At 40.6% G+C, this 26,750-nt stretch overlaps 2 protein-coding genes across 2 annotated transcripts in view; both read left to right on the plus strand.

The window, feature by feature from the left end:
* Positions 1-1,137: 1,137 nt before the first annotated feature.
* On the plus strand, positions 1,138-2,642 carry LOC308096417 (UDP-glucuronosyltransferase 2B13-like). Its single transcript, XM_080443839.1, has one exon. The coding sequence runs from the start codon at positions 1,153-1,155 to the stop codon at positions 2,626-2,628; it is 1,476 nt and encodes a 491-aa protein (XP_080299965.1). The 5' UTR covers positions 1,138-1,152; the 3' UTR covers positions 2,629-2,642.
* A 9,648-nt stretch (positions 2,643-12,290) lies between these two features.
* Positions 12,291-26,750, plus strand: part of LOC308085745 (neuroplastin-like) — a 60,624-nt gene continuing 46,164 nt past the window's right edge. The window contains exon 1 of the mRNA XM_080429054.1: positions 12,291-12,622. Coding sequence (XP_080285180.1) covers positions 12,538-12,622 — 85 coding nt within the window. The 5' untranslated portion in view covers positions 12,291-12,537. The remainder of the gene's footprint in view (positions 12,623-26,750) is intronic.

A 26,750-nucleotide genomic window follows, 5' to 3' on the forward strand; every position in this document is an offset into this window, starting at 1 on the left:
CAACTGTAGGTTTATTGGTATGGACCTTGAATCACACAATGGTTATTGGTTGGGGCCTTGATTCATAATATTGAACTTTCATTACTAAAACATAATATTATAGCCAATATATTACTTTGAAATGCTGAAATGCTAAGAAATGCTATAACAAGTTATAGCAGTGGCATGATGTGTTCATTTGTTTAGGCTACTTGTATGGCATGTCATTTCATGCAACTCTCATGTGAGTGTTATGTTAAGACAAGTTAACCTTGAATGTGGACTGTGACCACTGACCCCATGACATATTACACAACTGTAGATTGCATGCAGGTTGAACTAAAAAAGAAAAAAAACATTATTTAAACCTTTATTTACTTAGGGTAGGTATACAGCATGATGCTTTTTAAGCAACGCCCTGCTTCACATCCATTCACCAGACAACTTTAAACTCCACTAGGAAAGATTACTAAACAATCCAATATCTATCACAGCGTGTTGAGTAACACATTTGTTTTAAATTTGTGGACTTTCAATTTCGGTAAGTAAACTTGATCATGATTCATGGTATTGTTACCTTTAGTTTATTTGATCTCTTCCATTGTCAGACTGTTATCTTCCTGTGTTCCTTTGCTAGTACCACGTGCAGAACTGTGCTAAATTGTTAAATGTACTGAATTAGCGTACTAGTCATAAAGATGCAAGTCTCAGACAATTCTTGGAACTACTCCAGGACAAAATTAGCTTAACTTGCATCTCCAAAAAGAGATATCTACACAGTAACCATTGCATGTTGCTGATAGGCATTGTAGATAAATAGGCATTGTCAGTGAGAATTACTTAATTCCAATAGAAGCATATCAAATAGAACAGGATTTTAATCATTGTAAGCCAAAGAAGTACTAATACCCCAAGTCATTAATACTGATTTTTTTATTATTTTTTATTCTTATAGTGTCTCTGACAGGCTACAATAAACAATTATATATTGAGTAAATTTGAACATTTAAAAGATATTGCACTTTTGTCTTTGCTTGTAACTATAGGTAAACGATGGCATGGCAGCTATGGAGGACAGTTTGCCTCCTTGTGACGTGTTTAATGGTTCTCTGGCCATTCTGCCAAGGAGGTAAGATTCTGGTTGTACCGGTAGAAGGAAGTCACTGGGTGAACATGGATATCGTGATCAAAGCTCTACACTCTAAGGGACACTCCATTACAGTGGTGAGGACAACTCAAAGCTGGTACATCAAAGAAGAATCCTCCTATTATGACTCAATCACTGTGCCTGTGACTGAAGGGTTCAATGAGGACTTTGTGAACTCAATTCTTGACAAACTACTGGATATAGAAAGAGGCAAAAGTTCTGCTTTGAATTTCTTTTATTTGGAATTGGAGGCACTCAATTTCCTCACGATAGGTCCCAGGATGATTTGTGAAATGACTAGAAACATGTTCGAAAACACAGATTTGATGAATGACATTAAGGAGAGAAACTATGATTTAGTCCTTACTGACCCAGCATGGGGGGGTGGTATTTTGTTGGCTCATTATCTAAAGCTTCCCCTAGTCTACAATGTGCGATGGGTAACCAATGGGGAGGGACATCACAGCATTGCACCCACTCCTTTATCTTATATCCCAATGACTATGTCGGGATCATCAGACAAAATGAATTTTGCACAAAGAGTTAAAAACATGCTTTTCTATTTGCTAAATCAAGCTGAAAATATATTTTTAGTCACTCCTGTATATCAGGCTTTTTGTGACGAGTTCTTTGGACCAGAGGTCAAATTCACTGAGTTATTGCAGGGGGCAGACCTGTGGCTGATGAGGGTTGACTTTGTGTTCGAGTTCCCTCGTCCCACCATGCCTAACGTTATCTATATGGGAGGATTCCAGTGCAAACCCGCTAAACCTCTTCCTCAAGACCTGGAGGACTTTGTCCAAAGCTCTGGAGAACATGGAGTCATCGTCATGTCTCTGGGGACCTTTGTCAGCGGACTGCCTACTGACATAACAGATGAGATCGCTGCCTCATTTGCCAAACTACCTCAGAAAGTAATTTGGAGGCATAAAGGGGACAGGCCTGCTACTCTGGGGAACAACACATTACTGCTTGACTGGATGCCACAAAACGATCTTCTGGGACACCCAAAGATAAAGCTATTTGTGGCCCATGGAGGTACGAATGGAGTTCAAGAGGCCATCTATCACGGAGTGCCTGTTGTGGGTCTACCTTTGTTTTTTGACCAATACGACAACCTGCTGCGTCTCAAAGAGAGAGGAGGCGCGATTCTTCTCTCGATGGCCACAGTGGACAAAGATAACAACTTCCTGGACGCATTACAGGAGGTCCTCCATGAGCCCTCCTACAGGATGAACATGCAGAGGCTCTCCAGGCTACACAGAGACAAGCCAATGAAACCACTGGACAGTGCCCTCTTCTGGATAGAGTTTGTTATGAGACACAAAGGTGCTGCTCACCTCCGCACAGAGTCCTACAAAATGCCCTGGTACTCGTACCACTCTGTAGATGTCATGTTGTTTTTAGTAACAGTGGCGCTGCTTGTTGTGGTTCTATTTGCTGCTCTAATCAAGTGTGTATGTGTCAGGGTATGTTTCAGAAGAAAGATTAAATCTGACTAATTGAGCAGGAGTTGTTGGTAGCTATTTGAACTCCTTGACTATATCACTCCTAGCAAATAATTATAGTGAAATAGCAATATTATGGTATCTGTGTTATTTGGTTATTAGCAAATAACATTTTGCTATGAGTGAAATATACATACAAAATGTAATCAACAACCTATAACTTTTGTTTTTTACAAATATGCAAACACCTCTTAACTTTATGAATTCTGTAAGAATGTATACTATTATGTTTGATAGGACATTGTATGAAAACCCTGGGCATTAATTTAAATAAATAATGTGTTTATTACAAAAACTGTAATTACAAACAGACAGTTAATACGGTAATTGAAAATGTATTTTTGGCTGCATACAGCCTTGATATGAATGGCAAATACTATACATTACTATATGAGCATTGTCTCACTGATCTGGTCGTCATCTTAACCACATGCATCCTGGCGTTCCTATTCTGGGCATGTCACAATATTTGATCATTCAGCAAAAAATAGCAGATCTATAAGCTCACAACTTGCTTGCAACGCGAAACAATGTGAGATTGTAGATCTGCGATTTTCGGACGAAGAGATTTGGTTCAGAGGGGACAAGAATAGAACCATGGGGTACCCGGTCAATGAAGTATATAGGGTTTACGTGGTTACGGTAATACTCTCTTGCCAAATGGTAGTCATAATTCAAACTGTAGGTAAAAACAGTGTCCTGAAAGGAATAAATATAAATATATTCATTTTTCAGCATGCAGCCATTCACACATAAGTTCAGGGGTAATTAACATCCAGCATTGGCTGCGTTGGCCCTATAATAAGTTATGTCTTCCACCTCTCAATAGAAATGAATGTGGTATTATTAATTGAATACCAGCACTCACGGAACAGTCCTTTTAAGGCACTTTTATTCACATATATTTAAGTAGGCATGGTATGCTGTAGAGCAGACCGCAACGTACACGTTTCGGCATCAAGCCTTCATCAGCGGTGTGTGTTGCAGGCAACGGAAGTGTCCCATTTATAGTGTCCGTAGGTAAGGCAACTTCCCCTGTCCATGTACAGATCAACAACTACCAACCAACTTGTACACAAAGCGTTGTCATAATATAAATTCATAAACATCACAATACATTATACACGTCAGAGTCCTTGAGTCTTTGAATACAATTGAGTAAAGCTAATCTGAGTCTGTTCCAATATAGGGGTCCAAGTAAAGTAGTAAAGCATAAACATATTGATTCACTAAATACCGAATACAATAATAATGCACAATTGGCTGAGTCCTCACAAAGGGGGGTAAGGAACCCATGTATATACTTAGGAAGGAAGAAAAAAGAAAACAACTTGCTTTGTTTTTTTTCATATACGAGTTAGTGGAAGTAATATGATTTGACTTTATATAACAGAAGGACTAGATAAGGGATAGACACATGCAGTAATACCATATTTACCTTAAGCACTGCTTGCTTTCTTTTTTCTTCCTTGCTACATACATTCCAATTGCTATATTGGAACAGACTCAGACTAGCTTTACTTAATTGTATTCAAAGACTCAACGACTCTGACGTGTATAATGTGATGTTTATGAATTTATATTATGACTACGCTTTGTGTACAAGTTGGTTGGTAGTTGTTGATCTGTACATGGACAGGGGAAGCTGCCTTACCTACGGACACTATAAATGGGACACTTCCGTTGCCCGCAGCACACACAGCTGATGAAGGCTTGACGCTGAAACACTGTACGTTGCGGTCTGCTCTGCAACATCCCATGCCTACCCAGCAAGCACAGTCAGGACCCGGACCAATCAGTGACGTCTCGATTGGGGCTAGATCAAGTCAAACCAAGACAAGTCAGATCTGGCCCAGAATATCACCTGATTTCAACCAAAATTAATCCTGACCACAAAAACGTCATCTAAACACATTTCTCATCAACCAAAAACTGTGATCTGGCCTAGTCCTGAACGTCACCGGGGTGATGACCGGGCGTCATCATAACGTCATCATGACGTCATTGTGCTTGCTGGGTACTTAAATATATGTGAATAAAAGTGCCTTAAAAGGACTTTTCCGTGAGTGCTGGTATTCTCTTACTGAGATTTTTCCAGACCGTGCACCCGGTAAGAAAGTTTAGTATTGTTGAAACGAGTTGGAGTCGTGCTCGCACCCTTGATTTGTATTATGAATTGAAACATAGATTTGTTTAATAATGTAATCTATGAAAGTCATGCTTCCCAAGGTCCCTATACCTGATAGTTTGGCCTTTAACCACATGAACCCTAGCGTCCCTACTCTGGCCATTTCATAATAGGCGACACAACATTTGTCAAAAATGGGCAAACATTTGGCGAAAATATCATATACAAGCTTGAAGCTCACAACGCAATACATTGCAACGTGCTGGGAGCTTGTAGATCGGCTATTCGCTATTTGACATACAATGAAGTGTAGGGTTTATGTGGTTTTGAAAAACAAATGTTCTTCTAAAGTGAAGTCAGACAGACAGGTATGCCAGGTATTTCCTGAATGATAAGGCACATTTTAAACCATATAAATCCACCGAGTGAATATTACAATGACATTCAACATTCTTAAATGAAATAGATCACTTCCCTGGATGTGAAAGGGTCAACCACACCAGAGATCTCTTGGAGTGGAGAAAATGTAAAAAAGGCACTTATTTACAAAAGTCATGAAACATGATGATTACAATCCATTCAGCATTATTTACAAGTAAAGAGTCTGTTCCTGCGAGGTGAAAGGGGAGCCTGGATGAGAATCCACTGATGCAGCAGGGCAGGGCAGGGCTTGATGTCCCGGTCATGAGCTTGTCCTGATCATATTAAGCTCTGTTTCATTTGCATCCCGCATCATCTCCGCCTCTTGTTGGCAGCTTTCTCTGATTACATATACTATGAGTCCCACACAGATGAATAACAGGAGGATTATGCCTATAACCTGCAACACAAAATACACAGTTAATCAGTGGTAAATATTACCAGGGGGAAAAAACTACACAAAACTGAATTTAAAAAAATATCAAAAATATCTCTCAACGCGTTGTGAACTTAGATCGGCTATTTTGGATCAAGAGAATTGGTGTAGATGGGGGGGGGGGGGGGGGATACAGCTGCAACTCAGCTCTGTTTCACTAAGACTAGAAGGTTTAAGTTGTTAAGAAAATTATGATATAGTAGGCAAAGGGCAGTGTTAAGGAAATCTGTATCGGTGCTCAGAAAACAGAAAGGTGAAATAAGGCAAGAGACAACAATTCAAATTTCAAAGCATAAGTGATCAATATTTTAGGGATATAGGATAGGTGGGCACTAGGGACATCTGGGTACCTCGGTGTAAAATTGGCTATTTTGTCAAAAATTTTAGGAAAATATATATTTGAATGTAAAGTATACATGATGTGAGCATGCACGGTACATCATTATCAGACTTAATTTCATCTTTCAACTTCTTGTTTATGCCCCAAAATGACTGGATATACAGGTTTTGAAGCAATTTGTAGCAATTGTAGAAATATTAGACCTTAATTGTCGAATGTTTAAGCATGTTCTAATCATGTATACTTTACTTAACTTAAATGTTTTAACATTTTGGAAGAAATTGCCAATTCAACACCGAGGTGCACTCTTCCTTGGTGCCCACCTATCCTGTTACCTTATTATTTTAGTACTGCAGCAGGAGACAATGCAATGCAATGTGACGGAAAACCCTGTCTGGCTCAAAGCATAGCTAGTCACATCACACCATTATATCGTCGCTGTCAGGCAGAAACCTTTATATCTCCATATTCTAACTTTTTGTGTTAAGTTAATGCCCTACTTGATCGTGCTACAGCGTCACACAAAAGCTTGAAACGTGGCGCGAAGCGATAGATCTGCTACTTTTGCAATTTTTTAATTGGAATCCTGAAAAGTATTAGTTTAGTTTTTTGGACATAGGTTTCCACCCGAGACTATATAGTTCCACACAACAACCTTATGTCAATGCTTTCTCCATATTGTCACAACATCGAACACAAACTACTGTAGGCCTATGTTTAACCTACTTTGACATGCATCTGTATTGACAAGAACACTGGCAGCAAACTTTAGTTGCCTAGGTCACAGGTCAAAGTCACAGGTCATTTCAAGAATACATTTTCCAAAATAACTACACGCTCACAGCACACATGGATAAGAGTTCTCTAAATGATAACAGTCTTTTCATTTTCCTTAATGGCAGCAACATTGTAACATGTAAGGGGTTGTGGTTAAAGTGCATAATTCCAATGGGATAGAGGTCCTTCAAAGACCACACACTGTTAAATATGCTCCCACTGTTTATTGCAAGCGCTCTGTACAACTGTTCGATCCATTCTGTATCTTCATTATCTTCCAGATGAGATTGCAGCAGTGTTGAAGTGAGCTTGCAATAATCAGAGGGATCATAATATTTAGCAGTGTGCAGACGTAACTTTATTGTATTTTTGTTGATCTATTGTTTTCCTGCACCCGGACACTGCAGTATGCAGTGGATGTGCATGCACTACTTCTCTCATAGAGGTCCTTCATCCCCTGACTCTAACAATAATATACAACAAGCAGGGAGAATATTGAACTTACCTGAGAGAAAACAAATAACTGTTGTGAGCGGAGCATGAGTTCTTGAGGTGCGACGTCTCCCTCACTAGTTGGCTCACACCATTTCTGCGGAGCTGCCTTGTCAACAATCACAAATCTACCTTTCCAGTCTGTCATGGCACAGGCAAAGTACTGGCCGTCGAGGAATAGTAAAATCAGCCAAACGATAGCGGGGACAAAGCTGGAGAGGGACACAGTTTTCCTGCACCACGCTTCACATCTGCATCCTTGGATGATCAGCATCAGGAAAAAGGCCATCACAGCCGGAATGATGAAGAAAGCAGATGAAAACACTCCGTTCCATGTAGGACTGCAAGGACACTCAAACTCCAGCTCCACAAGTTTCTCTAGTCCCATGAGGATGAAGCCGAAAGCCACGTTTGACACCACAGGACTGTTGCTAAGTTCATTTTTCAGCCTGGTAAGCCATTGTTGTCTACTTTCCATACTAGATTGACCAAAAAAGTGGAAAAGTAGAGGTAAAAAGCCCAACAGAGTGTCCACCGTTGTGAACACATTGGCTCAACAGTTAAGTGATGCGTAATTAACACATCCAGGGGTAAGTTTTTCCCCTCGGGCAAAATGCCACACTTCCACTCTCATTGGTTTCGAACAAAGGAGGGTGTGTCGTGTGCTGTGACATCTTCTCAGCCGATTGGCTCGTGAGGGGTTTCAGGTGGGGTTACATTTTAAACGCGGCGTCCCACAGACAAACTGGAGGCAGGGGAGTAAAGTGGAGGGAACATTGTTCTGCTACTGAGCAGTGACCAGCCCTTTACAATTCCTCTCTAACATGAAAACATGCATAGATTGGTAGGCCTAGAACAGTGAATGAGTCAGAACTATACCACTGCAACTACAATAGTAGCCTACAACATTTTGGAATCAAACTAAATGGAATGAAATAATTTTTTTACCATAAATGTATAGGTTAAGAAGGGTTAAACACTGCAATATTTCTAAGCACGTCCCAGTTCGATGCCACTGCATCAAAAGTTTGCCTATATTTTGAATTGCATCTTGTACTACAAAAAGGAATTGTGGAAGTATGCTTTATTTGTCTTGTGTTGCCGTGATTGACCACATGAGGTCACCCACGTAGCAGCAGCAACACACCACTGCTACAAGGGATTATAGGAGGCCATGTTAGGATATTATGTCTTGGATGTGATAGAGTACATACTGGCTTCAGATCCGAACCCAGCCCTTTGTTGTGACGGGTCTTAATCTACAAATGAGCTCAGTGAGCTCAGGAGTTTCTCCATAATCTTATAGCCTATTCAAAACTGGACATGTGGGGCAACACATTGATTTAGTTGTCATGTATGTATAGCAGCCTGGTGAGACGAAATTGAATGGAGATTTTGTTTGTGTATCATGATAATTTAGAAAGATAGAGCATGCACATCCACTCTGGTAATCAGGTGCAGGACAAACTACAGAAGATCAGCATCAACAATAAGCAATAATAAAATCCCCAACACTGCAGTTAAACTCACACTATGTTTATTGCTAAATCAATGTTTCGATCGCCTAAGGATCTTCATCAAGATAAATCATGAAGGATGTTGATAGATTTATGGGCAGTGTTTACCCCATGTAGCTCACTACTGGTGGCTATGGCACAGTTTGGTACTTATTTGTAGGATAATGATAATTTGTCATGCTCTACATTATATGCTCATAATCTCTCTGGGCAGATTTTTAATATAACCAAATGGGTTCCCAGGTTGATATGCTCAGTCATGACTATTAGTGTTATTTACGTGACATATGTAACTATTGTATTGCATGGGAAATTACATACTTTTTGAGACATGTTGAAATAACAGGAGTATATTTGGGGGCAATCTGGTGTCAGGATATGATGGGGGCTATTTCTTCCCCTTTGCCCTGTACATTTCCTATACTGAATTAAAACAAGAATAGTAAGATTGTAAACACTATGAAACTACTTTAAAGTATGTGCACTGCACCGTGCAGAATTGTACTAATATTACATAACATTTGTTATGTATAGATTGTTAGCATAGACTGCACAGTACACCCCCACTACCAGATTTATAGCCATATACTGAAGGTGAATGAAACATTGATCTTGCAATCTTTGTATCTATGTCTGTGAAATGTTATTTATAAACAAAACAGCCTCAACAACTGCTGTGCTGACAACACCATTTGATTTGTTTTGTTCATTTTAGAACAACAGATCATAACAAAAAAGGGAAATTCTACTAAAATCAAACCCGAACATGGCTTCAGGCTATGAAATCCGAAGCTGCTCAGCTGAGTGACGTTGTGAACGCATGCAGTGTCTGTGAGTTATTCTTAGCTGAACTTTTGTCTGCAGTAAAGCAAGCAATACCAAATTCTCTAGAAAATGCCACCACTGCCAGGTGATGCGATCAGACCACCTGCAGCCAAAAGGGACCATTTGTTCCATTACAAAAGTCATAACGGTGCCCATCATAGTCAATAGCCAAGGGATAAAACAGTGGTGTAAAGGAACTAAGTACATTTACTCAAGCACTGTACTTGAGTACAATTTTGAGGTATTTTTTACTTTACCAGAGTATTTCCAGTTTTCAGTACTTTTACTTCTACTCCACTACATCTCGGATACTCCACTATAATTATTTGAAAACTTTAGTTACTACTTTGTAGATTTGGATTATTATTACAAAACATTACAAAACATGTTCAATAAACATTTCGGCCATTTGAAAATAGCCGATCTACAAGCTCACAATGCATCGCAATGTGACACTGTGAGCATGTAGTGTAGATCTGCTATTTTCAAAAGATTTTGACATAATGAGTACTTTTACTTTTGGTGATGCCAATACTTTTGTACTTTTACTCAAGTACATTTTCAATTCCGTACTTTTACTTGTAACAGAGTATTTACATATTGCAGTTGATACGTTTACTTAAGTAAAAAATGTGAGTACTTTTTCCACCACTGCAAGGGATAAACACTAAAACCGTGGTGGGGGGGATGTCGTGTTTATGTGTGTGAGATTGCGTGCGTGTTTGTGCGCTCTTAGGGACACGGTCCTTTGCCTTGCCAAACGTGTCAACAACCTTGACCTCTCCTTTTGCGCACAGGACACGACTATTATAGGGCATAAAAAATGCGCACGGCACACATTTAAGCAGCACTTTCATCGTAATTATTTATTTTGGCCATGAATTATGATGACGCGTTGCCCTGTGCGTCCATCATGATGCGCATACGTGTGCGCATCTTTGAAGCTTCAGAATCGCACCGTGGACACCTCTATCCAAGCTGGCAAGCCCCCAGAACTGCGGTAGAACAGTGAAGCTGCCGTCGCCTGGTGGTCAAATCTGAGATTGCAATACTTCCGCATTTAAAACGCTACTGCGCATGCTTCAATCGTCTGAAACGCTAGTGCGCCTGCTCTATTGGCTTCAATAGGAAGTAGAGGTACTTCCGGGTGCTTCATGCGCTTATGAGCAACTTGCGTTGAAATGAATTGGTGGGGGCGTGGCAATCCGCCCTCTAGATTTATTATAACTCGATGATCCAAGGACCTCTCCTCCGGGTAGAGCCTGTACAGTGTCCCATCCCATACCCGGGATGGGCGTTCGCTCGCGCTGTGATTGGGTTAGCCGCGTTGTCAGGCAACGGGTGCTATAAATTCTCTACTCCGGCGCTAATACGCCTGTGACCACACAGAGACGGTACCCAGAAGACTCGCCCCAAAAGCCCCCCCCCCCCCCAGCGGTTCTTGTATTTGTTTTACTGAGGATAAAGCTAGAAATAAATTAAGGGTTAGGCATAGTTTGAGATTGAGACTGAGATTACGTTTAGGATTAAGGTTACATTTTGGCACCGTTTTACTGAGGTTATGTAGAATACGTTTAGGTAATGGTGATTTTTTTTCTCCCGGCGGAACGCGTGCATGCGCGCACGCGCACATTATCTTCCCTTAAAGTAGGAAACACGTTTGTGTAGGAAGTGACTAGTTTTTAGATTAGTTGTAGTCTTTTTAAACTACTACAAATTCAAGGAACGCCTTGAATTATAGGAGCTGAAACTAAAAAGTTTGCTTTGAATGAGTAGCTTTCTCTTCTTAGATGGTGGCAGCTGCTGTGTTGCTTACCGTGTAGCCTATGCGAGGAGTGAGGATGCATTTGCACACTCACAACCTGTTATGCTAAGTAACCATTTGGGTAGGCCTACTTGGCTGTGGCTCATGCATGAATCGATGGGGGGGGGGGGGGCGCGTTCTAGCGCGCACACACGTGGACGCGCGTGCACATCCTCTTACCGTACCTGTGCGTGCATGTGAAAAACATTATGCCCACAGCCCACATGCCGTGGTGTCGCGTGAAGCGACCAGTGAACCACTTGGTTTAGGCATAGTTTACAGAGGTTACGTTTAGGAAGGGGTGCTCCTTCCATTCCGACATCTCACCACTCCGACTAGTGGCTTCCGCGTGCGGTTATGGTTAGGGTTAGGGTTAGGTATAGGGTTCGTCAACGTCGGAAAGGCGACATGTCGGAAAGGAGAAATGCACCCGTTTAGGAATACCAGGTGGTGACTGTTCCGAGGTCGCCGGATTTTCCCCGGGGCGACTGTGTTTTGGGGCGAGCATTTTGATATTCCACAGAGTATATAATCTGAAAACTCTCATTGAAGATGGCGATAAATAAAAAAAACAAAATTGAAGATAAAATAAAAATGTCCCCTTTGACATAGGCTACTTGATCTGCATTCATATCATATCATCATCATCATCATCGTCATCATCTCGTGCTGTTCCATATCCTATTTATTGCTTTGCAGGTTGTTATCGTCCAACTACAAGCCAATCACAGCACGCCACATCCCTCTGGGCTATGGGAACGTATAGACTCGTCTATCCTTTCCTCCGCAATCTGTGACCAAGGAGGCTCCTTCAGCCTATTGATGGCCCCGCATCGGCATCCCTGACTGGACCCTGAGCCCCTGGCCTCTCGTCCCGGACCAACCAATTCATTCATTCATTCATCACAATCTGTCGAGATCTTTTTTTATCCAGATCTAGATAAGGGGGGACACTATTTTATTTTTACACCATTTTTTCGATCCTCTATAGCTGACAATTTGACAAACTCGGTTGCTATGTTTAGACCATTTTTATAATTCCCACGACCATTAAGGCAATCTCTCCTCCTCTCCTCCCACATTCGTCCTAGCCGTCCTCCTAGCGGTCCTCCCGTCCTCCTAACGGTCCATTCCGTCCTCCTCCTCCTCTAACCCCCCAGAAGAATGCATCCCGACGCAGTGATGCTGCTGCCACTGATGGTCCTCTACTGTGGAAACTTGATGCTACCCTTCAGCTCGGCTCAGAACGGTAAGGAATGAATAACATCATCATGTTGGTGGCCGTGGCATTTTTTTTATTTTTTATTACAGCCTGCATCGCAGCAGCATATTATGTGGGACTGTCTATGTGACTTGCTGTTGTGACCAGATTTGAGAGGATAATGGATGGACTGTGACTGTCAAACGACCGTTTAGATTTACACACATCTTGACTGACCATGCAGGCCAGAGTTAACTTGTACCCCCAACAACATCTGATGATATCTGTTTACATAGCTGTTCAAGTGAGTGTTTTATTTTTACCATGCTTTTGACAGTATTCCTCTTTACAATTAACTAAATTCTGCAGATACATAACAGTGTTGTTCTGACTGACACTCTGTGCAACGATAATATTGTGCACATTCACTCAGTGTTTTGCACCGAGAAATAATGGAATGGGTCTGTCTTTCTCTAGACTGAACACTATTTATACTCGCTCATGCGGCATGCATTTGATGACAAAATGTCAGTTTCATTTGACACGATGTTTAACCATGCCAGCTGCACCACCGGCGAAAACAAGGCAACAGTGTGCTATAGATGTATTTTCTTTCCCTGACTGGGTTGGTTGGGTACCAGAGGCATCTAACCAGACTGACCTAATGGACTGTGTTGGTGAACTCATGCCAACCTTGAGCAGACTACTTGTCCCATCACGCACAGTGTAATGCAGTGGTTGTCAACCTTTCCTGGCTGGATCAAGGCCCACATGGAAATCCCAAAAGTGTCAGGCAGAAACCTCCTATCTCCTTTATTTTAACATTTTTGTGCTTCAAGCAGAACCACAAGCTTGATTTGAGCTTGTAGATCTGCTACTTTGGCTATTTTTTCATTTGTTTACGGTCTATACAAACACACAAGGCCCACTTAGAAATCTCCAAAGTGTTCGCGGCCCACCCATTTAACACGGCGGCCGTGTTAAGAGTGCATTTTCAGAGCACGTTCATTTCTTTTCATGATCAGTCATAAAACCGATTGTGAAAGAATTCATGCTATATTATTATTAAAATCGTACGTGTTTGGCCAATTATTTGTGGGCCCACTTGCCAGATCCTCACGGCCCACCAAGCGGGCCCCTGGCCCACAGGTTGAGAACCGCTGCCATAGTGTAATAATAATGAACTCGTCATGTTCTGAAATACTCTCCCCCCCTATTGCTGTCCTCTGGGACCTCTATTGATTGACAGATACAACTGTATATTTCTGCGTTACGCAGCTTGCCACGCTCCTTGTAACGTCGAGTTCACCAGGTTCACACTTGACACCTACATACTGTATTGCAGAATTGGCTATTGGTATAGCAATGGAAAAGTCCTGATACAAAAAAACACCAGGAAAGGAAAGCAAAGCAAAGGGAAAGGGGGATATTTGTTTTGTCACAGTACATTTGCACATACGGGTTACTATTAGCAGCAGTGGGTGCTATTAACCCATTAAGACCGGGAACGCATCTGTGTCATTTATAGATTTCTATGGGCTATTCAAAAATAGCAGATATACAAGCTCATAGCGCGGCACCGAGTGACGTGCTACAAGCTTGAAGATCTGCTATTTTTTGAAAAATCGTGAAAATGTTTGCAAATCTTTTAATATATATTTTTTTCAAGAGAACATTTTTAACTCAAATCTTTGCTTCTGGGGGTCCCTGAAACAAAATATTTTGCGATGGGGGTCCACGGCCAAATACACATAATTTTGGGGGCTCTTAACATGAAAAAGTTTGAGAACCACTGATTATAGCAACATACGTTTTTTAACGGTTAAAGTGGTTAAAATAAAAAATGTCCCGGCCTTAGTGGGTTCATACAGCGCCTGGGAAGCATGTATGTGCATCTTTTCCTCTTTTCAAATATTGCATTACAAAGAACCTACTGTAGATACTGTAGGTGGATTGTAGCCAGGTAATAAGACATCCATCCATTGACTGTTACTACGTAACTTTAGTGGTCAGGTTCTGATAACAAATAGACAGGAGTCAGGAATCATTCTTATCCTGGTTTATTACTGCAGCCCTGCATGAGTTAGCAAAAGTGTCATGTCCAACAGTATAGTCAGAGAGGCTTACAGTAAGTACATTTAATTTCCACAAACTCCTCCATCCTACACATCTGGTGTTCATTACAGAAGAGAACACAGACAGAGAGAAATAGATCCTATGAGTGTGAGACTACATCTTAGTGTGTCCAGAGACCACGTCCCGAGGGTTGACCCCCATCTAGGGATAATGACCAGGAACAGATGTTCATGAGACCGTATAGGAATGCCCATAGTATAGGACTATTCATTGCCCATTCATTGTCCAGTTAATTTCATGGAATGCTTATTTCACTTATAGGCCGGAGTAAAGGTCAATCCAAAAGGTCAATGGTGACATAGCATGTGAGGATCTACTGTATCTGTGTTCTCTCCTCTAACGGATACCGGATGTGTAGGAAGGAGGAGTTTGTGGAAATGAATATCGTTGCCTATATCGTTGCTGTCGGGAAGAAACCTCTTATCTCCATATTTAAATTTGTTGTGTTTTTTCGTAAATCAACGCCCTACTTGATCATACTACAGCGTCACACAAAAGCATCAAAAGTAGCAGATCCACAAGCTCGAAAGTGACGCGTTTTGAGCTTGTAGATCTGCAATTTGTTGCTATTTTTGAATGTGAATCCTGAAAAGTAACCGTTTTGGACATATGAGGTTTCCCATCCGACAGAGACGATGTACCAACATCACAATTTTTTTTTTTGAATGGTTATGGTCTATACGTTAATAAAACACACATGATTAGGTGCAACTTAAATGTCAATGTCATGCCTTTGTGGATTGTTGCAGGCTAGGCTACCCTCTGATATGACATGTTGTCCCTGACATCACATTCTGGTGAATCACATCACCTAGAGGGGGGATTCAAATAAGCAACCGCACAGAGCAAAATGAAAGGTTCTTTACCAGAATGCGTATGGATTTTGTTTTACCACTGAGATTGTGGATGCACCTTTATTGTTCCCTTAACCCATTAAGACCGGGAGGAACGCATCTGTGTCATTTTAGATTTGAGCTATAACCATTATTTTATACTTTGGCTATTCAAAAACAGCAGATATACAAGCTTGTATATCTGCTATTTTGGAAAAATATTGAACATTCGTGCACTTCTTGGAATATATATATATGTTTTTAAGCGAACGTTTGTAACTCAAATCTTTGCTTCTGGACGTCCCTGGAACAAAATATTTTACAAGTGTTCGCTTTGAAAAATATATATTCAAAGATTCGCACACATTTTCACGATTTTTCAAAAATAGCAGCTATACAAGCTCATAACGCGGCACTCTGTGCCGCGTTATGAGCTTGTATATCTGCTATTTTGGAATAGTCAAAGAAATCTAAAATGACAGATACGCATTCCCGGATTGAATGGGCTAAGGAGCTTCACTTGTCACATAATAAACATAAGGAATTTGAAGCTGTGTCTTGTGCTACTCCAAATATAATTAGTTTCCATTTTTATCCCAGTGCTGTAGCTATTCACTCCTAGGAAAGAAAAACAACGTGCAACACCTTTCTTTTATGGGGGGTTGGCAATGAGGACGACATTAACAGTTGTGAAGGCTTATTAGCATAGAGTAGCTGGATGGCTGCTGTAACACTTGAGAAGCTGCATGTGCCCTTAAATGAGATGTAAACTATAAACATAAACAAAAAAATAGCTCTGCGGTATGAGAGGAAGGAAGAGGTAGTTGTAAGCAAACAACCTTGGCATGCAGTGCTTCTCCGGAGTACAGTTGAAGTCAAAATGGTTTATTTGTGGTGGGTTTATTTGTGGTAGGGCGCATCCTTTTAAAAATCTATTCATGAAAGGAAACGGCATTCTTATAGTCATTTCATAGCTTTGTTAACAGAAGATAGTAATATTTTCTTTTACAATGTACAGTAGCTAGCTACTATATCAAAATCTCTACCCTTTTTGCATTGACAAAACTATAGGCCTAATTATCAATTACCTCAATTACCCCCCCCCCCCCAAAAGTATCCTTTTAGTTTATACCAATCATGTATGCCATTTGATCATCGTTTGATGTCCATCACAGCTTTCCATTGGGATATTTGTTCACACAAATTATGTTTTGAGAAGGCTGTGAAGAGATTATTCTATATGCAATGAATGCTCATACCATAGCTATTTACAGAACAACCACCTTAGATAGTTGCAAGTTAGATGGATTTTAGAAATGTTTTGATGTGTTTGTATGAGCAAATGTGATGTGATATGACCAGTTGAACAACATATGGTCAAGCACATCACCAAACAGACAGCACATGCAGCAACAGCAACAGCTCACACATCCTTCACCAGTGTAGGAGTGAAAATTAGCTGAAATATCAACCATACACATGCAGTTATGTAACAAAACATATTCCTTGCCTTCTGCTGTTACATCTATGTTAACCACTTAAGCCCCACATACTTCGTCATACGACATATTGTGTAATGAAAATAGCCTGTCTACAAGCTCACAACGCATCAAATCGTGATGCAGTCTGAGAGTGTAGGTCACAACATGATGTGTTGTGAGCTTGTAGATCACAAGATCGTGTTAGATCTTCTAGACCAAAAATAGGGATGCCAGGGTTAATGTGGTTAATTCCTCTACCAGTTGAAGTGAAGTTGCACACATGCATGAGCACATGCTTTGATCTTCACATCTCGAAAATCAGAGTACAATAGTGAATGAAAAAACCCATCTATTGTTGGATAAGAAATCTCTAGCAAAGGCATTCTCAACTCTTGCTCGGTTTCCCAGCACGCTACTACTGCTCACTCCCTGGGCTGAGTACACAGACACTGATGAGTGAGTGAGTGGGTGAGTGAGTGCACGCAAACAAATGCACTCACGTGTGCGTGCACGCGGCACACACACACACGCACAGAGCTCTGTGGAGACTCCCAGGGGACATGTTGCAGAAAGGCCGGGGCCACCCTGTCAACTCTATGCATCTGCGCCTTCTGTCTTATAAAAAGACAGAATATTCCCAGCTAATTTACGGACAACACTGTACCACATACATTAGTGATAGGCTGCTTTTTAACGATGCACCGGTATGATTTTCTGAGGTCGTTAACAGTTTCCAATTATTTCCTGTCCATTTCAGCCGATGCTGATACCAACTGTTATAGGGAGTTTTAGCCTAAATGAAGGTACTAGCCTTAAGCTTTTCAGACATGCCTGTCTTGACTCGATGATCTAGTAGTAATCATTAGGCAGATCACATCTGGACCATCTGGATCTAAAACAAGCATTGCTTAAGCACTTAAATCCTATTTCATACTTTGTCATACAACGGTGTCAGGTGGCAGAAATAGACGATCTACAAGCTCACAGCACATTGTGAGCTTGTAGATAAGCTATTTTAGCTATTTTTTAAATATTTCTGCCTATTGTATAATGACATGCCAAAAAATTGGGACACAAGTGCTTAACAAAACTGGTGCTTCCAGGTCACCTGTACACAGTCGTTCGTATTCAAGCCGAAATTGGCAGTTACACACTGTGTTCTGATATTGGTTCATCCCTTCTGCTTTTTGCATCGTTTGCATAGACCTTTGTATGGGTCAAAGTAGGCTGTAGTATTCCCACGGGCCAACTCACAACAGTTAAAAGACTTTGTTGTATAATATTCAAGCATATTAATGCTATTTGGTCACACATGCACGCATCCCCTGGGGGCCATTTAAGCCCAATTTATCTCTCACAATCCATGTTGAGGGTTAGTGAATGCCTCGGTTCCTTATGTAACCTGAGATTTTACATCAAAAGATATTTCAGAGTTTGGCGGTGAGACATGGAGAATGTCGTAATTATAAGTGCGTGAGATGTAATCACTGCATGTGTGAAGCAGAGGGAGTTGGAGCCTTCACTTCCCCCGCGCTCGCACGAGCTCAGGGATAAGGGAGAATGTAGAGAGAGAGAGATATCTCAGATTCTGCAACAGATATTTGGAAGCTACTGTAAATAGCGTCCATCCATTCTGCTCTCAGTTCTATTTTTAACCTGCGGAGACACACACACAGCAGCGTAAAGGACTGTGTCTTTAAGGTCCTTTTGTGAAAGTGAATCCATTAACTGGTAATGGACGGTGTCCTTGTTGTGCGCACAGCTGCACAGCTCTCTGAAGGCTTTTCTGCTGGCTGGTTGAACTACACTATTTAACCCATTAAAACCGAGAACACACTTTAACCATTATTTTATACTTTGGCTATAAAAAAATAGCAGATATACAAGCTCATAGCGCGGCACCGAGTGCCGTTCTACGAGCTTGTAGATCTGCTATTTTTGAGGGGAAATCGTGGGGGAAAACTTTGAATATATGTATTTTTTAAAGCAATGTTTTTTTACTACTCAAATCTTTGCTTCTGGGGATTCTGCAAATGTCCTAACAGTTAAAAAATAAAAATAAACGTACATTTCTACATATATCAGTGGTTCTCAAACTTTTTCATGTCAAGGACAATGATATGTATTTGACCGGGGACCCCCATCTCAAAATATTTTGTTCCAGGGACCCCCAGAAGCAAAGATTTGAGTTAACAGTGTATATATATAGATTTGCACCCATTTTCACGTTTTTTTCTCCCCTCAAAAATAGCAGATCTACAAGCTCATAGCCCGGCACTCGGTGCCGCGCTATGAGCTTGTATATCTGCTATTTTTGAATAGCCAAAAAAATAAATAATGACACGGTAGCCTACGCGTTCCCGGATTGAATGGGTTAAGCTCTGAAGGGCTGTGGTCTTTATGCATAAGAAATAAGGAAGTGCAGGGTAGCAGCTGGAGGTGCTGCTGGCTAGGGGCTGACCTGGAGAACTGCTTAACATGCTTTATATAATTTCCCCCAGTGAAGGTACCGTATGAGGCGTCCTTCCGCCGATCGGATTTGTGTAATTATCATCACATTATCAATATTTTTCATCGCCCCTGAGCCAATACTTTATGCATAGGAAGGGTGATGAGGTTCGATTTGATTTGATGTGCCCGTGGCTCAAACAGTCTGAAATAATGAAGTAATGACTTTGTCTGAAAATAATGTCCTGATTGCGTTTAGTTGTTGTCATCTTTCTTGTCATTAGCAATTTCTTAATCTAGTCAGGCCAGCAGGTGCACCGTAGGCAAAATAAGTCTATTTCAGGATTGCGTAGTTACTGTACGTGCTGGAGAAAACTGATTCCAAAGGATTAACCCACATGTATTTCAATTTACATCCCAACCAGCTGTACAGAAAAACAATAATGATGAAAAGTATAATAATAATACATTATTATTATTATTATTATTACAGAGTTCTTGTCTACGGTCCTTTATTAAGTCACCTGTGCCATGCAGTGATGCCAATACAAGCATCGTGTGCTCTGTAAGGCATTTATTTTACAGTTACATATCACTCAGTCAATGAACCTATTTGATGGCGGTGGCCTGTACATATCATATTACTATCCAGGCTCTGGGGGGAAAAATACATCGGTGAGACTGGAAAAATAATGCTGTAGGACCCGAGCCAGCTCTTACACTGAGTCACGCTTGCCCCCACTGTGAAACCTGATATACACTGCATTGATGGGAGGGAGCAGCATCCTAAAAGTCTAAAAGACACAGACCTGCACTCGCCGTGAGGTCGTTGGTGAATCATATTTTTCTATTTCCTTGATTCTCATTCGGGGGAGAATTTCGCTGAGTATGTGCGCCGCTCTTTTCCCAGCACCGTCCTCCTGCATTAGGTACAGTCACACAAACATCTTGACCTGTTTTTCTCTTTCTTTCTTTCTTTCTCTATTTCTGTAGCCCCTTTTTGAAACCGCAAATGGTGGGGACCTTGTACGACAAAGAATTTCACCCGCTTTTGTACACCCGTAAAAAAATGTGATGTGACAATAAAGTTGAGTTGAATTGAAACACCTGGGAGGTACCTGCTCTAATGACGCAAACTGTTAACTATAGGAAGTGGAGAGAGGGAAGCATACTGTTGCTGTTCACTTTGTGATTTTGAATTCGAAATGAGAACAACCATTTTCTGTAGCTATTATGTAGCCACCATACATACATACATACATACATGCAGTAACAGTAGAAATCAATTTAGACATGGTAAAGTATTGCACTGGCCATACTCTAGGCCAAAACAAATGGCTAGCATTAGGAGAAATAAACTGCAGTGCAGAGAGGACCCACTTTTCTTTCTCATGGCAAAAACCGAATAGTTTGTGACGTAGATAATTCTGTCGAAAGATTCAAGAACACAGCATGTCGTGTTATTCGGGTCCTGCAGGCAGTTCGGTCTTTCTGGCATGTCTTCGACAGTGCTTGTAAATCAACACACTTTGAAAGTGCCTTTCCATGCAAATGTTGCCTGGGTATGACAGCTCCTCACTCTTAACCCATAGAAAACGGGAACGCATCTGTGTAACCACTTTAACCATTATTTTATACTTTGGCTATATATTTGAAAAATCGTGAACATTTGTGCAAATCTTTGAATATATACTTTTTCAAGCGAACATCTTTAACTCAAATCTTTGCTTCTGGAGGTCCCTGGAACAAAATATTTGGATTCTACAAATGTCTTCTAAATCCTAATCCTATGTTGCTATATCAGTGATGCTCAAACTTTTTCATGTCAAGGACCCCCAAAATTCTATGTTTTTGGCCGCCATCAAAATATGTTGTTCCAGGGACCCACCAGAAGCAAAGATTTGAGTAGAAAAATTTGTTGAGTAAAACATATATGAGCGTGGCTATGAGCTTGTAGATCTGCTATTTTTGAATAGCCAAAGTATAAAATAATGGTTATAGCTCAAATCTAAAATGACACAGATGCGTTCCCGGATTGGACGGGTTAAGCATGGAGAAGCAGTGTACAGTACAGTATGTGCTGGTAATTTTCACCTTTTATGTATATGCAGGCACTAGGCAGGGGTGCTGCCAACTGCTACGTTTTACCTGTGCTGTAGCAGCTGCAGAATTTGATCCTCTCCACACGTACTATGGTGGTGGTGCTACGGGGAAGGTCACAAATCAGTTTCAGTTTTTTTCTCCCTGCTCAGTTATCCGCCAGTCCAGTAGGAATATATCGTTGCTGTCGGGCAGAAACCTCTTTATCTCCAACTTTTTGTGTTTTTTTTTTCATAAATTAATGCCCTACAGCGTCACACAAAAGCATCAACAGTAGCAGACCTGCAGGCTCAAAACTCGGCGCCTGGGAAGCATGTCTAATGCACCGTTTTCCTCTTTTCAAAGATTAAATGACAAACAACCTACTGTAGATAGTACTGTAGGTGGATTGTAGCCAGGTAATAAGACATCCATTGATTCTGTAATGAACCTATCAAGCTGCATACTGGCAGAAACCTCCTATCTCCATATTTTGTGTTTTTTCGTAAATTAATGCCCTACTTGATCATACTACAGTGTCACACAAAAGCACCAAAAGTAGCAGATCCACAAGCTCGAAAGTGACACGTTTTGAACTTGTAGATCTGCTACTTTTGCTATTTTTGAATCTGAATCCTGAAAAGTAACAGGACGTATGAGGTTTCCACCCGACAGAGACGATACAGTATGTGATGCGTCCAATGGGAAGTTGCGATAGGCGGAATTAAACAATGAGTGTGAGTGTTCAGTGCAATAACGGCGAGCGAGCTGCATGTTCTCATCCTTACAGCACTTTAGATCAGTGGTTCTCAAACCTTTTCATGTCAAGGACCCCCAAAATGATATTATGTATTTGGCTGCAGACCCCCATCTCAATAATATTTTTTCAAAAATAGCAGATCTACAAGCTCATAGCGCGGCATTCTGTGCAGCGCTATGAGCTTGTAGATATGCTATTTTTGAATAGCCAAAGTATAAGGTGGTTAATATGGTGGTTAAAATTATTGTGACGCTATAGTAACAAATTTAGCTGGGGACCCCCTGGTACCCCATCTTTACTCACCATGGAAGCGGATGCGTCCAACCTCCCGTCTCGGATTGACAAACTCCTCATTCATTTATTTTATTGTTTGGACTTTAATGAGCTGCACACAGACCAGGAAAACCCCAAAATCACTGAACACTAGGTTTAGTGAGACGCTTTAGGACACCCTAATTCATTTGTAGCAGATTAGCTCATTATTGTCTCCGCCAGGCCGAAAGGCATGGCGAGAGAGTATGTTTTGCACCCCGTCTGTCCGTCCGTCCGTCCGTCCGTCTGTCCGTCTGTCCGTCTGTCCGTCTGTGACCAGCTAATCTCTGGCACTGTTGGCTTGATCGCAGCAAAACTGTGCACACACACTCCCTGGATGCGAATTCAGAGCCTCTGCCCCAAATTCTTTACATGGGCCTGTTATAGCGCCACCAGGAGGCCGCTTTTTGCAAAACACATTTTTTGACAGTACTCCTACAGATTTTGTCCAAACGTCACGCAAATCGGTACACAGTATCTCTATAGTCATTAAACGAAACGGGTTTTTCAGATTTTTCATATTCCATCCTGATTGGCTAAGAATAGCTTCCAAAGTTTGCAGGAGTGCTTTGTTTTGAACAAAATGCTTCAAATCATGAACACAGCATGCATTTTCCGTGAAATTTTGCACACACATTCCCACTAGGCCGAGGAAGAAATTCCATTCCAAATTTTCAAATCAGCCTCATGGTGGCGCTATAACAGGCCGATTTGTGTTTTTACCTATAATTGCACCGATCTGTGTAAAACTTTGTATGTGCACTCCCTAGAGGCCAAGGAAAAACCCTTGCCCTGCATTTTTCACATCTTTTATAGCGCCACCAGGAGGCTGACTTATGTAAAACACATTTTTGGATATTACTCCTTCAGATTGTATCTAAATCTCACACAAATCGGTACATATGATCTCTATAGTCATGTGATCAAGATGGATCTGTTAGAGTTTTCATATTCCATCCTGATTGGCTAAGATTGACATCTAAAGCTTGCAGGAGTGGCCCGTTTTTAACAAAATGCCGCAAATCATGAACGCAGGGTCCGATTGCAGTGAAACATGCACAAACATTTGCACTACAATGAGGAAGAAATGCCACCCTTCCACATTGCCCTGTTATAGCGCCACCAGCAGGTCTAATTTAGCAAAACACATTTTTGGAACAAAATGCCTCAAATCATGAATGCAGTGTCCGATTGCCATCAAAGGCTTAAAGGGATACTTCACTTTCACATAAAATAAACATTAAAAAAAAATATTTAAAAAAAATGAAAGAAGTTATGTCAAAATAAAGGCCCCCTCACACATTAGTAGGACACTCTAATGCGTGAGGGGGCCATGAATTTTCCATTACTTTTTTCATTTATTTTTAATATATTTTTTAAATGTTTCCCCGACCCGAAAGTGAAGTATCCCTTTAAGAAGAAATGCCACACTTTTCACATTATAGCGCCACCAGGAGGCCACGATAACCTACCTGACCTGGCGGAGACCTGTGCTCCGAGGAGCACTTTTTCTAGTCTTCTACTGCTTTATTGTCAAATCACAGGTTTACAGGTTTGTCATCATAAAATGGTAATGATGGTTAACCCATTCAATCCGGGAACGCATCTACAAATGTCTTCTAACAGTTTTCTGAAAATCGTATGTTGCTATAAATAATATCAGTGGTTCTTCATGTCATGGACCCCCAAAATTATATGTATTTGGTCACGGACCCTCATCTCAAAATATTTTGTTCCAGGGACCCCCCCCAGAAGCAAAGATTTGAGTTACAAATGTTCACTTTAAAATATATATATTCAAAGATTTGCACAAATTTTCCAAAAAGAAATGCAGATCTACAAGCTTGTATATCTGCTATTTTTGAATAGCCAAAGTATAAAATAATGGCTATAGCTAAAATCTAAAATGACACAGATGCGTTACCGGATTGAATGGGTTAATGTATTTAGCTAGTATGGTCTAAAGCAAATATGTTTTTTAAGGTGTAATCTTGCATTCAAGGTGGCTGAGTTTAGGACCGTGCGTCGACATAGTATTGAAGCAGTTCTGGCCCACACTGTTAAGGTGTATAACAATAACATGTTTAGTCTTGCGAACGCAGACTCAGTGATATCTACATAACGAGCTACTGTATAACATATCCACTGGATTCAGTCCAGAGTCACGTTAGTCACACTAGTGAGTGCGTGATCACTATCAGCTGAAAGGTTGCAAATGATGACTCATTCAAGTGATTAATTGTAATGCACATTTTTAGAATAAAAATTCTGTCCAAAACAATCACTGGAAAGTAAATAGAGGAATGCTTGGAAGACAAATACAGTTACTGCTGAGAAAGTACAAGAGTGCCACCACCACCACCACTACCACTAAATTGCACAACTCAAATGATAGCTGTAATATGTGTGTTCAGAATCTGCAAGTCATGACCAGGGGTGTCGTGCAAGGGAGTGGTGCTACCTCGCTTCTAGAAATAGGGTTTTGGTTTTGGCCATTGAATTCATTTGCTTATTTGAAAAAAGAACAAATGAAATTGTCTCTGCGGTTGTCTGCAGAGGGCCATCATTGCCCCCTGCGTGTCGTAAAATGGAACAGTTTCATATACCAGTGGGCAGTCTAAAAATCTTCCCTGCGGAAAAAAATGTGAGCTAGCTCACAAATGCAATACTGGTTTTAGAATCTTGAGCAGCTGTGAAAATGTACTCCCTTTAATGTTTTTATGGTTATAAAAAAAATCGAATCAAACTCTCAGCCCTCCCTTTTAAACAACTATTAGCAGGTGCTAAGGTGTCACATTTTAATTTGAACTCATTTGAACTCAAAACTTATGCTATGCTTTCAAAGTAGCCAACCAGACCCACGGATATACTCCCTCACTTATTCAACACTGGTCATGATTAAACCTAGGCCGGGATGATAAGTTTTGGGAATCCATGTGTGTCTGGACAAAATTATTGATAAATATTTATATTTTTGTTATTTCAATTGTACATGATGATTGATGATGATGATTATGATCTTTCTTTATTAAAGTGTCATGCTTCCAAAGGAAGCCCAGCCCATATGGACTTACAGGACACTAGCATTTCATTTGACAAACGATGAACCGACATAATAATTCAAAAACAATAAACAAACAAATAGCAAACTAAAACACTCAAGCTTCCTGCCCATGGCAGATTACATAAATACAACTTAAAATACAACATAAGGATAAGGATAATTCCTTTTAACAGGTCGTTCATGAAAGTCCTTGCGGTCTTGTTTCCAATGAGAACCTGTGAGCAATTGGGGTTAAGAGTCTTGCTCAGGGACAAATTTCATATCATCGGCACATATGCTGGGATAGCCTGGAATCGAACCTGGGGCAACCAGGGCCAGCTGGTTCCCTAGGCGGGCTCACTAACCACTCAGCTATGGCCGCCCCAACATTGGGCCTGTTACCTCACATCTTAACAGAGGACCGGACAAGAACCTATTTGAAGAGATGAGATTGTCTTCTACTCCAGGCACTAGAAACAAAATGTGTATAGTATGTATTCAGCAGTTCTATATATATATATATATATATATATATATATATATATATATATATATATATATATATATATATATATATATATATATATATATATATATATATATATATATATATATATATATATATATATATATATATATATATATATATATATAAATAACATTGAAAAAATATATCTTGTTTACACCAGAGGGGACCAACAAAGCTTTAATCACAACTAAACTGTGACAAATTCTGGCGAACAGTTTATCCATGTGAAACTGTGGTATTTGAAGAAACATGGAAATACTGTACTGCATGGATATTCTGTAACTCATTACTGACTTAGTTTTTGCTGGAGGAGATTCGAGAAAAATGATTGGCATGTTGAATGTACAGTATCAGAGCTGATCAAGGCATATTTTAATTGAGCCGCATCACCTGTACACTGCAAGCTGTAATGTTGCAGCATGCGCATTGCGTTGTTGTTTACATTCCCGACCAAAGCAACAGTACAGCTCGGGGACTTGTTTTAATATCTTTTTTTGGACAGCAACAGAGTTCTATAACTTAAAATGCCGTTCTTCTTTTTTTCACCTTGCCGCT

The sequence above is a fragment of the Gymnoscopelus braueri genome, assembly GCF_963280865.1.
Source record: "Gymnoscopelus braueri genome assembly, chromosome: 1".
NCBI classification, from domain to species: domain Eukaryota; kingdom Metazoa; phylum Chordata; class Actinopteri; order Myctophiformes; family Myctophidae; genus Gymnoscopelus; species Gymnoscopelus braueri.

Coding starts and splice junctions, on each gene's coding strand:
- LOC308096417 (XM_080443839.1), top strand. CDS start 1,153: ATGGATATCGTGATCAAAGCTCTACACTCTAAGGGACACTCCATTACA.